We start from the raw sequence: 14,036 nt of genomic DNA, 5'->3' as shown, positions 1-14,036 counted from the left end.
CCAGATCTGAGCTGTGTCTGCAACCTACAATGAAGCTCTTGGCAACGCTGGATCTTCAACCCACCGAGCAAGGCCAGGGATTGAAGCCACATCCTCATGGATACTAGTCAGGTTCATTACCACTGAGCCACAATGGGAACTCCCTGCTGCTACTTTTTTAACATGTGGTTATCTACCCATTTTATTCAATTTTTACTGCCATAAAATTTAATTCCTTATGATCTATAAGCTATTCTAAGAGTCTCAGCCCCCTAATTGGTATAGTTGGCATCATTTGGAAAAAAGCATTACTCTTTTTCATGTGTTTACTATACAATTGCCCTTGCCTGCAAGATGCTTCCCTTCTTCTATTACTTTCAGCTGCAATGGCCCAGAAGGCAGCACTGGGGCTACTCCTGCTGTCATTGCTTCATCCTCTAATCTTCATAATGGCATTAGTCAACACTGATCATTCTTTCCACTCAACTTCTGTGCTAGGTACAATAAAATCCCTCATCTGACAAAAACTCCTTTCAAACAGTATACTCAAAGGCTCTAAGCACACTGCCTGAAACAAAGTAGCCAGGTGTCAGTTTTCCATTTATTTTCTATTTTACCATATGCCACAAATTGTTTAACCCATCATTTTAGATAGATGCTCTATATTCCCTCCTTAAGGACAGGGTCACTTACATTACATGCCTCCTTGCAATTATCAAGCAGAGTCACAAACGTGCTTCATAAATGTAAGTCAGAAAAGAGTATGCTTGCTGAATACCCAAAGAAAGTATAATGGATATTTAACTGTATATATTAAATTTAAAAATATTTTAATAGTCAAAAGGTGAAACAGGGCAAAGCTTTCTGATATTTTTTCCAACCTCATGATTAATAACATAAAAGAAAACAGGGATAAAATTAAAATATTTACCACCCTGAAAGGAGTACTTAATTTACGGTTTTAAAGAAACAATTACACAAGGAGAAAATCCCCAACTAGGTTCAGGGAAATGAGCTGACAAATGTTATCATCTGTTAAGACTTAGAAAGATAGCTGTATGGAGTTACAGACTGCCTATGTGCAGAACTTTGTTCTCTCCTCTTTCTTTAAGGGGATAAACAGCCAAACTAATTTGATTTTTTTCCAGATTTGCAAATTTTATAATGGATTGAGATCCTAAGGGAGCTAACAACAGATGGATGATTGTGTTATTCTAATTTCAACCACCTTAGGGTTTAGCAAGCTGTCATTTTTAAAAAGTCAATTAGTTTCTCATTTCAAGAAACATGAAAAAACGTTGAATATATCTATTCAGCGTCTGCTTTGCAACATCTTTTATATGAAAACAGTTTTTGTTTATTTAAATAGTGAAATTTTATAAAAGAAAATTATTGTTCCATCAGCCAAAAAATAAATGATAAAGGATGAAGCTATCTAGAGCCATGGGAAGAAAACAATCCTAGCAACAAACTTGCCACATTATAATAAATATTACACAATCAACAGGTAGTCACTTTATTTTTAGCTGTACTCTAAAAAATGCCAGTGGATAGTTGTTCAGCTGGAGACTTTAAAAAATTTAAATTCACAGTCAAGTTTTATCTGCCTAGATAATACATTCAACAAAGCCAATAGCTGAGATCTCTTTCAGCATAATTTAGAAAGAGAGCAGTAAATGCATGCATATTGAGCAATCAGCCTTGTGAATATTTAGATAATATATACAACATAATGACAATTTTAGATTATCTACAGGAAATATGACCTAAAAGAACAATGTGCAAAAGAGAGTGTAGAATTCGAAGATTATTATATTGAAGACAAAGAGATACCCATTCTGGCCATTCAAATCTCCATGACTACCACTTCTTACTTATTTCCTCTTACTAATAGATCTTATCATCAATCATTTCTGTTATGTTTTCCACATCCTTTTCCAAGTTTGTTCAAAAAACTGTAACTTTCTTCACAAATGTTTTTCTTCAGTACAGCTGAACCTTGAACACCACAGAGGTTGGGGCATCAACCCTATACAGTCAAAATCCAAGTATTAACTTTGCAGTTGGTCCTCCATATCCTCAGTTCTATATCCATAGAGTCAACAAACCATCTATTGGTAGTATTGTAGTATTATTCATTGAAAAAACAAAACTGCATATAGGTGGACTTGTGCAGTTCAAATCTGTTGTTCAAGGGTCAGTAGTTTTGAATGATATAATGCATAAGTATCTGAGCACACTATTTAAATCACAAGCAGTGCTCAAAAGGTATCAATCCCCTTTGCCTACTTTAATTTGTTCAATTCTACTTTAATTCTTGCTTTCAATTTCTTATGATCACTGATAGCCCTTTCCCAAACCCATATCACTATGATTTAATTAGGTATATGTTTATATGTATATTTGTAAACCTCAATAGATTTAGAATTGCTATATGAATGCATTGTGTGAATACATAGATACTATATGATGATGTGTATATTTAATTCAATAAAAATATATCAAATGTTAAAGAAACAAAGGTATCTGAGAGCTAATGGAATAATTTAAATTAGCCATATACAGTATAATAAACATCAAAATGATAGTTTGATGTGAATGCAACAGGAGCATAAAGGAGGGACTTTTGACTGGGAGTTAAGAGGGAAGGTGACATTCTAGCTGCAACTTTATAGTTTACAATGGAGTTGAACCCTATCATATAGGTGTTAATGGGAGTAAAAAGTTTATCCAGAAGGAACAGCAGAAGCAAAGATTCAATTATATGAACGCACAGGATATGTTTGTGACGTGGTAGGTAATAGGGCTTAAAACAAACAAACAAATAAAAATACCCCCAAAAAACACAGGCTGAGCCAGAATGAAAGCATGTATTTAAATTTTTTCTCTTTATGGAGATTTTACACATTGTATTTAACTTGAATAAAAAACACATATTTGAAGGATGGTTTCTTGCCAACAGAAAGGTCATGTTATTTTTATGAGGAAGAGAGGCAATAATCCCTGATGATCTATTATCACGCTACCCTCTCTGCTTTCTTCACTGTGTCTTTATTTACTGATACCCAAGTACTGGATATTCACCCTTGGGAGATTTCAGTTTTTCACTCTACTTCATCCTCTACAGTTATTAAATCATCCTCAAGTACAAACTTCTGCTCAGAAATCTTAAATGTTTTAACTTCAATAAACAATAGGGTAAACCAAACTGATTGATGGTTTATAAAGCTCTTCTCCTTCATTCTTTTAAGCATTTTCTCCTTTATTTGTCAAACACTTATTGACACTGTTATTCTAGGTACAGAGGATATGGCAAACTACCCTATATGAGACTGTTGCCACATGAAGAATTAGACAGTAAGTCAGAATATGAGAGAAACATGACAAAGAGATGTGTATTGGCTTTATACACTAAGCTGATGATTTAGTAATTTGTATTTTCGGTGCACAACTTTCCCCTAAATTCTGTGTTTAGAGATGCCTACTAAATGTGTGTAACAAGTTTTCAAAATATCACATAAAAGCAAGCTCCTGGGAGTCCCCATTGTGGCTCAGCAGAAATGAATCTGCTAGTATCCATGAGGATGCAGCTTTGGTCTCTGCCCTTGCTCAGTGGGTTAAGGGTCCAGCATTGCCATGAGCTGTGGTATAGGTTGCAGATGCGGCTTGTATCCCACGTTTACTGTGGCTGTGGTGTAGGCCAGCGGCTACAGCTCTGATTCAACCCTAGGCCTGGGAAACTCCATATGCTGCAGATGCAGCCCTAAAAAGACAAAAATAAAATAAAAATAAATAAAATAAATAAAAGCAAACTCCTAATCCCCTCTGTGAAATCTATTCTTCTTCCATTCTTCTCTCTGTATTTGATAATCCCATCCTTCCAGTGGGTCAGATCAGTAACTTGGGTCTTTGATGGTTTTTCTCACCCCATTATTTAATCTGTTACCCAATTCTGTTGGTCCCATTTTCAAAATAAACCTAGAATCCAAGTAACTTATAACAAACTCGACTGACGTCCTCATCCAAGCCCTTGCCATTTTTCACCTGGACCTTTTCAACAGCCTCCTAACTTGTCTCCCTGCTTTAGGTCCTTTGTTCCCATTCAGTCATTTCCTGATACATCCATAGTGATCTTTTAAAAATAAGTCAGAGCATGCCACTCCTGTGTTCAAGACCCTGTGATGACTTTCAAAACCCTATATCTATGTTAGTCTTACATTTAGTTTTAAAGGAACCTCCATATTATTCTCCCTAGCAGCTCTACCAATTTACATTCCCAACAACAGTGAGGAGGGTTCCTTTTTCTCCACACCCTTTCCCATATTTGTAATCTGTAGACTCTTTGATGGTCGCCGTTGTAACTGGAGTGAAGTGATACCTCATTGTATATTTGATTTGCATTTCTCTAATAATTAGTAATGTTGAACATCTTTTTATGTACCTGTTGGCCATCTGTATGTCTTCTTTGGAGAAATGTCTACTAAGTCTTCTGCCTGTTTTTTGATTGTGTATAGGTTTTTTTGTCTTTTTAGGGCTGCACCTGTGGCATATGGAGGTTCCCAAGGTAGGGGTCTAATTGGAGCTGTAGTTGCCAGCCTGTGCCACAGCAATGCCAGATCTGAGCCACGTCTGCGACCTACACCACAGCTCACGGCAACACCGGATCCTTTGCCCAATGAGCAAGGTCAAGGATCGAACCCTCAACCTCATGGTTCCTAGACGGGTTCATTTCTGCTGTACCACGACAGAAACTCACTGTTTATTTTTTTGATATTGAACTATACATAAGCTGTTTGCATGTTTTGAAGATTAATCCCCTGTCAGTTGAATCATTGGAAATTATTTCTATTCTGCCAGTTTTCTTTTCATTTTGTTTATGGTTTTCTTTGCTGCACAAATGCTTTTAAGTTTAATTGGGTTCTATTTGTTTATTTTTGTTTTTATTTCCATTACTCATATGATCCTGCATTCCCATTCCTGGGCCTATATCCAGAAAAAACTGTTATTCTAAAAGATACACACACCCCAATGTTCACTGCAGCACTATTTACAATAGCCAAGACATGGAAGAAACCTCAATGTCCATCGGCAGATAAATGGATAAAGAAGATGCTGTACCTATGTACAATGGAATATTACTCAGCCATTAAAAAAATGAAATAATGCCATTTGCAGCAACAGAGATGAATCTAGAGTTGATGATACTAAGTGAAGTAGGCCAAAGACAAATATCGTATGATATGGCTTACATGTGGAACCTTTAAAAAAAAAAAAGATACAAATGAACTTACTTACGAAAGAGACTCACAGACATAGAAAACAAACTTATGGTTACCAAAGGGGAAAGGAGTGAAAGGGATAAATTAGGAGTTTGTGATTAACATATACATACCATTACGTACAAAACAGAAAACCAACAAAGCACAGGCCACTCTATTTTGTAGCCTATAAGGGAAACGAATCTGAAATAATGTACAAGGGAAATGCATATGAAAATCTACAACTGAATCACTGTCCCGTACACATGAAAATAACATGCAGTTGTAAATCAACTATGCCCCAATTAAAAAAAAAAAACTACCATCCTCTCTTCTCTAACTTCAACACCAAAAATTCTGTCCCCTTGCTCCTATTCAGTGATACTAGTTTCCTTCCTAATCACTTGCTGGAATTCTCTCTCTCTGAAAATATCCATATATCTTTCTCCAAATTTTGCTGATCTGAACACTATTTAGTATTGGAAACTTCTCCCCCCAACTAGCAGTTTTTAGACATCTTCCCTGCTGTTTACTCTACTTACACCATAGCACCTGACATACTAAATCTTTTACTTATTTACGTCTTCTCATCAGAAGGTAAACTATAAAGGTAAGACTTTCTTCTTTTATTCACTGCTATGTCCAAGTGCTTAGAAAAGTTCTATTATACAATTAAAAGAAAATATCTATTTGTTGAATAAATGAACCTCTATTTGGAGGAGAAGGGGAGGTTGGCAATGCCAATAGTTTAGTGTTCCTGAAAAACAAAGATAAGGTATGAAGAGAAAGGGATGATGCTAGAGAAGAAGGAGAAAAATAACATAAGGCTTTGGGTAACACAAAAAGCTTAAACTTCATGCAGTGGTCAATGGTAAGCTTCAAAGACAAAGAGGAATGGGGGGTGGTCAGGCTTATACTTCATAGGTCATTCTGAGAGCAGCATAAAGAAATGAGACTCCAATTAGAGACATCAGATAAAGAAAATGTCATAATAACTTAAGCAAAAAAGTAATGGTGGCCTAAATTAACATAAAGAGTAGAGATAAATATAAACAGATAAATTTGAGATATATTGAGAATAGAGAATTACTATGGCGTGGTAATTGGAGGTAACTTGGCTTCGATGGACAGATGACTGCACTGCACACCAAAACAGACAATGTAAGAGGATGCATCTCAGTGAGGTATAAAATGAGGTCCCTATTAGACATTAAGGGTTCTGAAGCACATCCAGGTAATGTTTACCTATTGAGAATTTAGAAATGTGAGGAAGAAGCTTAAAGATCTTTGAGTAGAAGAGGTAAATTTAGAAATCAACAATATGTAAAAATAACAGGTAATAATCAGTAAAATAATACAAGTAAATGAGATCACTAGGGGATAGTAGATGAAAGCAGAAAAATGAAAGACATTAGAAGATACCACCATAAAAAAAAATCTGAATGGATAAACAGAAAAAGAAAAGTCTAAAAAGTTACAAAGTTCAAGGAAGCCCAGACACTTGCACAGAAGAGACTGAAAGATTTTTGGAATGTATATGAGACAAAGGGAGAGGTTTTCAGGATGAAAAACCTTGAATCTACTTACACGTTTGTAATCAACTTACGTGTCTCTAGGAAACATTATTTATTTGCACATTGAGCATTTTCCAAAATTCAAACTGTTTAATATGTACCTGTATATTCCACTGGGGGGAAGTAGCATTCAGACGGGCTTTCGGAGAGATGAAGAACAAGTTTTTCAAGTAATTCTCCTAAAGCTGTAATAAATAAGAGAATAATTAGGATATTAAAGGTCAAGCATAATATGTGATACTGCATCTCTAAATCACACACTAGTAATAAAAGTCATCAGAACTCCTTCACAGTTACAATCTTGACAGGGGCCAACTGAAAACATGTATCATTTTAATATTCATAACAATGTTTCCAATGTAAATTACATTTTAATAGCTTCACATAGAAACTATTCAATGCAAAACTGGATAAGAATCATCTGTTATCTTTAGATCCTCCAAGGATTACTTCGGAATTTGTTAAATGATTTCAATACAGAAAAAAAAAATCACTAATTAGACTATATCTTATTATTCACACATTCAGGAAAAAAAATCATGAGAACACCAAGACCAGAGTCAATGCATACCTCTCATCCCTTTTAAGAGCAGGACATATTGTGTGTTTTATATACTTTGCAACAGATGGAATCAGTTCAAGGCAACCAGATCAAAAGTAAGCTTATCAGGGATTGGGGAGAGGGAGGGATGAATAGGCAGAGTACAGGATTTTTAGGGCAGTGAAACTGTTTTGTAAGGTAGTACAATAGAGGATACCTGACGTTATCACATTTGTCACAATTCACAGAATGTGAAACATCAAGAGTTAACTCTAATGTAAACTAAAGACTCTTGATGATAGTGATATGTCAATGTAAGTGCATCAGCTGTAACAAGTCTACCACTCTAGTGTGAAATATTGATAGTGGGGGAGGTTACACATATGGCAGGGTAAAATGTATTCGGGAACTTTCTATACTTTCTGCTCAATTTTGCTGTGAATCTAAAACTGCTCTGAAAGTTTATTAAAGAAAAACTGAAAAGATGTCTCTCAATGTAACAATACAGAGATAATGCTACCACATTTGCATACATTACTTCCAAAATGAATATAACTATTTGGATAATTAATATGCAATCTAAAATTATTCTAAGAAGTATCAGTAGAGTAACTGATATGCTTATACATACAGCAAGTAAGCTTTTAAAACTGTGCCCGAGTTATATTCAGGATATTGATCATGACCTCTGTTGACTGAATGTACCCTTTTGCATATCCAAGTGTATTTTAAGTATACTATTCATGAAGGAAAATTAGTGTTGAATATGTGAAAAATGTGAAGTCAAACAGGAATAACATGCTTTCAAACAACATAAAACATCTCATGACATTTTAATAAAGATAAAAATAATGTTTTTATTCCTTGAACCCTATTCATATTCTGATTTCAAGGTTGAAATTAATGTTTTGAAGTATGAAAATGCAATTAATTAAGGATCAGAAAGGACACTAATATTGTGCCCTTTCAATACTGAATATATACACTCAAACTTACAGTTGTTTAGATTGGTTCTATCTTCACATGTATAGGCATAAATTCTCCCACTCAGAGAAATTTTTCAAATGTTTTTCTTTCATGAATCTGTATGTAAATAATAGCCCTAAGGTGAGAACTTTCAGCTTCTAAATGTTTATGTCGCCTAATATTGTCTCAAGATTACAGTTTTTTCAGAATGTCTTGATGAATTTTAGATATCATCAAGAAAGACATGAGATATACATTAGTAACAAAGATTATATAAAACTTTTAGATGGACATTTCAACTCAATTATAATTGTGCTCATTTTAGCACAACCATATGTTTGCTACATGCTACGCATTTAAACAAAGCAGCTGAGTTAATGTGAAAAGTCACAGCACATTGCTAAATAATTATCTGAATCCTATGCCTGAAATCAGGCTTAGCTACCAGAAAGACAGCTAAACACAGGTCAGTGAAGAGAAAATGCACATCTCTGAAAGGAGCTAAAACAATTTGATTTGAAACTTAAGAATAACAAGACCAATTACAAATTTTGCAAAGTAAACTACTTTCCAGCAAGTACTAATCTTGAAATAGGAAACTAGGCTTTTAGATTAATATATTGAAAGCTTATAAAGTAATTCTACATGTCCTATGTAAAAATGACATCACTGAAATAGCCAGAGAAGGTTCTGGATTTCTGTTGACTTCAATATATTCGCTTTGTCCAGGAACCCACATGAACAGCACTGGGCATTTTTAAATATTTTGAGAGATATATCATAGTCATGGAATGTTAAAAACTGATCCATATGTGGGAGTTGAACCCAAGGCCACAATTTATTGGAACTATCTCTTTAACTAACCAAACATAAGTGTAGCTGAACTACATCATTACTGGAGTGGCTATTTATCTCAGCAATGCTCAGTATCTCAGTCATTGTCAATTTACTGAAAAATTCCATTATCTGTGACTCAGGGAAATTAATTCACATCATAAAATTTTCTTAAGAGTAATTAACTCCAGTACTCTGCTATCTAGAAAGTAAACTGTAAGATACTGTTTTAAGTGGATTCTAATTTTAAATGACAGACCCAGAATTTCTATAAGGGACTTTAAATTAGGAGCCATCTTGTTTTAGTTATATTTAATCCTTCAGGTTACACTATGACATTGACATTAATAGACTACAAAACCAAAGTTTATAATATTTATATAATAAAAGAGAATATGGGTTTTACTGCTGAGGAAAAAGTGAAGGCATATTGTTTAGAGATACTCGGGTATGGACTGTTTTCTCTCCTGGCACTGCCATCACCAAGAGCGGCTGGTTCCAAAAGAGCTCAATGTTTGTAAGGATGTAAAACTTCTCCAGGACTCACTCCTCTTTTATCACCGCTGGAACATCATCAGATCACATAAGCACAAAAAAATCCCACTATGATTTGAATTTTTTCCTAATCAATTTATACTGCATGCAACCACGATGCAGTGTTCCTTGAACACTTGCTCATTCAGAACTTCCCATGATTCTCATCTCTCTACCCTTCACAAAGTCAGAATTCTTAAGGGTTTCAAGCACTTTACAATCTTACTACATGCAACCAAATTCACTTTTCATACAAATTATAAGCACAGTCCAACTATGTTTCTCAATGTTTTCAAGTACTCTGTATTCACTCTTCTTATAAAAAAGTTTGTATAATTATAGACTGATAAGAAGTTGTAGGTGTAGTACAGAGGTAGAGAAATTTCTTTACCGCTTTCTTTAGGGTAGATCTGCTGGTAACAAATTTTTCATCAGAGACATTTTCTTGATTTCCTCACTATTCCTAAAGACTATTTTCAATAATACAGAGTTCAGGTTGACAGTTCTTTGCCTTTGGCACCTGAATAATATGCTACTTCCTCTGTCCTCCACCTTTTCTGGGGAGAAGTCACTGTCATTTGTATTGATTTTCCCTTGTAGAAGAGTTCCTTTTTCTCCACAACATCTCCAGTATTTATATATAGATATTTTGATGATGGCCATTTTGACCAGTGTGAGGTGATAGCTCACTGTAGTTTTGATTTATGTTTCTCTATTAATTAGCAATGTTGAGCATCTTTTCATGTGCCTATTGGCCAACTGTATGTCTTCTTTGGAGAAATGACTATTTAGATCTTCCACCCACTTTTTAATTTTTTTTTCCTTTAGGGCCACACTTGTGGCATTTGGAAATTCCCAGGCTAGGGGTCAAATCGGGGCTGCACCTGCTGGCCTACACCACAGACATGGCAACACCAGATCCAAGCAGCATCTGTGATTTAAGCTGCAAGCTTGTGACAATGCTGGATCCTTAATACACGGAGTTGAGACCAGGGATTGAACCCACATCCTCCTGGATACTAGATGGGTTCTTAACCTGCTGATCCAGAGCAGGAACTCCCTGATTGTTGGGTTCTGTTTTGTTTTTTGTTTTTTTGCTATATAAGCTGTTTGTATATTTTTTTATGATTTTTATTTTTGACATTACCCTGTTGTCAATTTCTACTGTACAGCAAGGTGACCCAGTCACACATGTATATATACATTCTTTTTCTCACATTATCATGCTCCATCACAAGTGACTAGATATAGTTCCCAATGCTACCCAGCAGTATGTCATTGCTTATCCATTCCAAAGGCAATAGTTTGCATCTATTAACTCCAAATTCCTAGTCCATCCCACATCCTCCCCCTCGGCAACCACAAGACTGTTCTCCAAGTCCATGAGTTTCTTTCCTGTGGAAAGGTTCATTTATGCTGGACATTAGATTCTAGATATAAGTGATATCATACAGTATTTGTCTTTCTGACTTCACTTAGTATGGGAGTCTCTGGTTTCATCCATGTTGCTGCAAGTGGCATTATTTTGTTCTTTTTATGGCTGAGTAGTATTCCATTGCGTATATATACCACATCTTCTCAATTCATTCATCTGTTGTTGGACACTTAGGTTGTTTCCATGTCTTGGCTATTGTGAATTGTGCTGCAAAAAACATGTGGGTGCATGTATCTTTTTCAAGGAAAGATTTGTCTGGATGTGTGCCCAAGAGTGGGGTTCTTGGATCATATGGTAGTTCTATATTTAGTTTTCTGAGGTGCCTCTATACTGATTTACATAGTGGTTGTACCAATTTACATTCCCACCAACAGTGCAAGAAGGTTCCCTTTTCTCCACACCCTCTCCAGCATTTTTTATTTGTGAACTTGTTATGATAACCGTTCTGACTGGTATGAGGTAGTACCTCACTGTAGTTTTGATTTGCATTTCTCTAATGATTGACGATGTTGAGCGTTTTTTCATGTGCTTTGGTCATCTGTGTATCTTCTTTGGAGAAATGTCTATTTAGTTCTTTGGCCCATTTTTCAGTTGGGTTGTTGATTTTCTTGCTGTTGAATTGTATGAGTTGTTTTTTTATTTTAGAGATTAAGCCCTTGTCAGGTGCATCATTTGAAACTATTTTCTCCCGATCCACAGGGTGTCTTTTTGTGTTTTTTAAGATTTCCTTTGCTGTGCAAAAAGCTTGTCAGTTTGATTAGGTCCCATTGGTTTATTTTTGCTTTTTATTTCTGTTGCTTTGGGAGACTGACCTGAGAAAACATTTGTATAGCTGATGTCAGAGAATGTTTTGCCTATGTTCTCCTTCTGGGAGTTTAATGGTATCTTATCTTACATTTAAGTCTTTAAACCATTTTGACTTTATTATTGCATGGAATGAGGGTGTGATCCAGTTTCACTGATTTGCATGCAGTTGTCCAGTTTTCCCAGCACCACTTATTGAAAAGACTGTCTTTTTTTTTTTTCCATTTTATATTCTTGCTTCCTTTGTCAAAGATTAATTGACCATAGGTGTCTGGGTTTACTTCTGGGTTCTCTATTCTGTTCCATTGGTCTGTATGTCTGTTTTGGTACCAGTACCACACTATCTTGACTGTGTTTTTGTAATATTACCCCAAGTCAGGAAGAGTTATGCCTCCTGCTTGGTTTTTGTTCCTCAGGATTGCTTTGGCAATTCTGGGTCTTTTAAGGTTCCATGTAAGTTTTTGGATTGTTTGTTCTAGTTCTATGAAAAATATCATGGGTAATTTGATAGGGATTCACTGAATCTGTAGATTGCTTTGGGTAGTATAGTCATTTTTACAATATTAATTTTTCCAACCCAGGAGCATGGAATATCTTTCCATTTCTTTGAATCCTCTTTAATTTCCTTGATCAATGTTTTATAGTTTTCAGCATAAAGTCTTTCACCTCCTTGGTCAGGTATTTAATTTTTTTGCGTGCAATTTTAAAAAGTATTGTATTTTTCTGTTCCTTTTCTAATATTTTATTTAGGTAGTATACAGGAATGGACTGACTTCTGAATATTAATCTTGTATCCTGCTACTTTACTGAGAGGGTGTGGAGAAAAGGGAACCTTCTTGCACTGTTGGTGGGAATGTAAATTGGTACAACCACTATGTAAATCAGTATAGAGGCACCTCAGAAAACTAAATATAGAACTACCATATGATCCAAGAACCCCACTCTTGGGCACACATCCAGACAAATCTTTCCTTGAAAAAGATACATGCACCCACATGTTTTTTGCAGCACAATTCACAATAGCCAAGACATGGAAACAACCTAAGTGTCCAACAACAGATGAATGAATTGAGAAGATGTGGTATATATACGCAATGGAATACTACTCAGCCATAAAAAGAACAAAATAATGCCACTTGCAGCAACATGGATGAAACCAGAGACTCCCATACTAAGTGAAGTCAGAAAGACAAATACTGTATGATATCACTTATATCTAGAATCTAATGTCCAGCATAAATGAACCTTTCCACAGGAAAGAAACTCATGGACTTGGAGAACAGTCTTGTGGTTGCCGAGGGGGAGGATGTGGGATGGACTAGGAATTTGGAGTTAATAGATGCAAACTATTGCCTTTGGAATGGATAAGCAATGACATACTGCTGGGTAGCATTGGGAACTATATCTAGTCACTTGTGATGGAGCATGATAATGTGAGAAAAAGAATGTATATATACATGTGTGACTGGGTCACCTTGCTGTACAGTAGAAAACTGACAAAACACTGTAAACCAGCTATGATGGAAAAAATAAACATCATTCAAAAAAATAAATAATAAAGTTCAAGCAAAACAAAAGAAGGTAATGTGAAAAAATACTCATCTCCCTTTTTATAGGAGACCACTCAGAAAGATATAAAAGTAGAAAAGTTGAACATGCAATTATTAGGGAATTTAATGTTTAGAATGGAGAGACATCAAGAGGCTATGTTAGTAAATTCTAGAGAAATTAGAGGTCAATCACACCTAAAGGTACCTTCTTGATGCAAGAAAAAAACTGGAATGATTTGTATTTTAATTAATAAAAACAGGTAGCCCATGAAAACATGAAATTCATTCTAATGGAGTAGAGGGTCTATGTTCTCTCCTGATGCTGAATGAAATGACTATATGAAAATAAAGGAAATTTATAGAGGTTTAGACAGCATGTCCTAGTTAGTTCTATATTAGAGAAAAGGACTGAGATACAGCTGGGGGTAGAGTTGAAGGAAGATAATACAGACCAAAATATAAATATAAATATAAATATAAATATAAATATATATATATGTACGACTGGGTCACCTTGCTATACAGCAAAAGCTGGCACAACACTGTAAATCAACTATAATT

At 35.3% G+C, this 14,036-nt stretch overlaps 1 protein-coding gene across 12 annotated transcripts in view; it reads right to left on the bottom strand.

The window, feature by feature from the left end:
• TBC1D32 (TBC1 domain family member 32) overlaps positions 1 to 14,036 on the bottom strand; it is a 207,789-nt gene that overhangs the window by 51,248 nt on the left and 142,505 nt on the right. For all 12 annotated transcript variants that reach the window (XR_014839916.1, XR_014839921.1, XR_014839920.1 and 9 more), the window contains one exon: positions 6,913 to 6,996. Coding sequence is in view for 7 of the 12 variants with exons in the window: in XM_085016280.1 (XP_084872406.1) it covers positions 6,913 to 6,996 (84 nt within the window). In the remaining 5 variants the exon portion in view is untranslated. The remainder of the gene's footprint in view (positions 1 to 6,912; positions 6,997 to 14,036) is intronic.

Source organism: Sus scrofa, chromosome 1 (assembly GCF_054392235.1).
Source record: "Sus scrofa isolate SSC_HxYL_T2T_F1_AM1 chromosome 1, Sscrofa_HxYL_maternal_Yorkshire_Landrace_v2.0, whole genome shotgun sequence".
Lineage (NCBI taxonomy): Eukaryota > Metazoa > Chordata > Mammalia > Artiodactyla > Suidae > Sus > Sus scrofa.
This window is presented reverse-complemented; position numbering and strand designations above follow the sequence as displayed.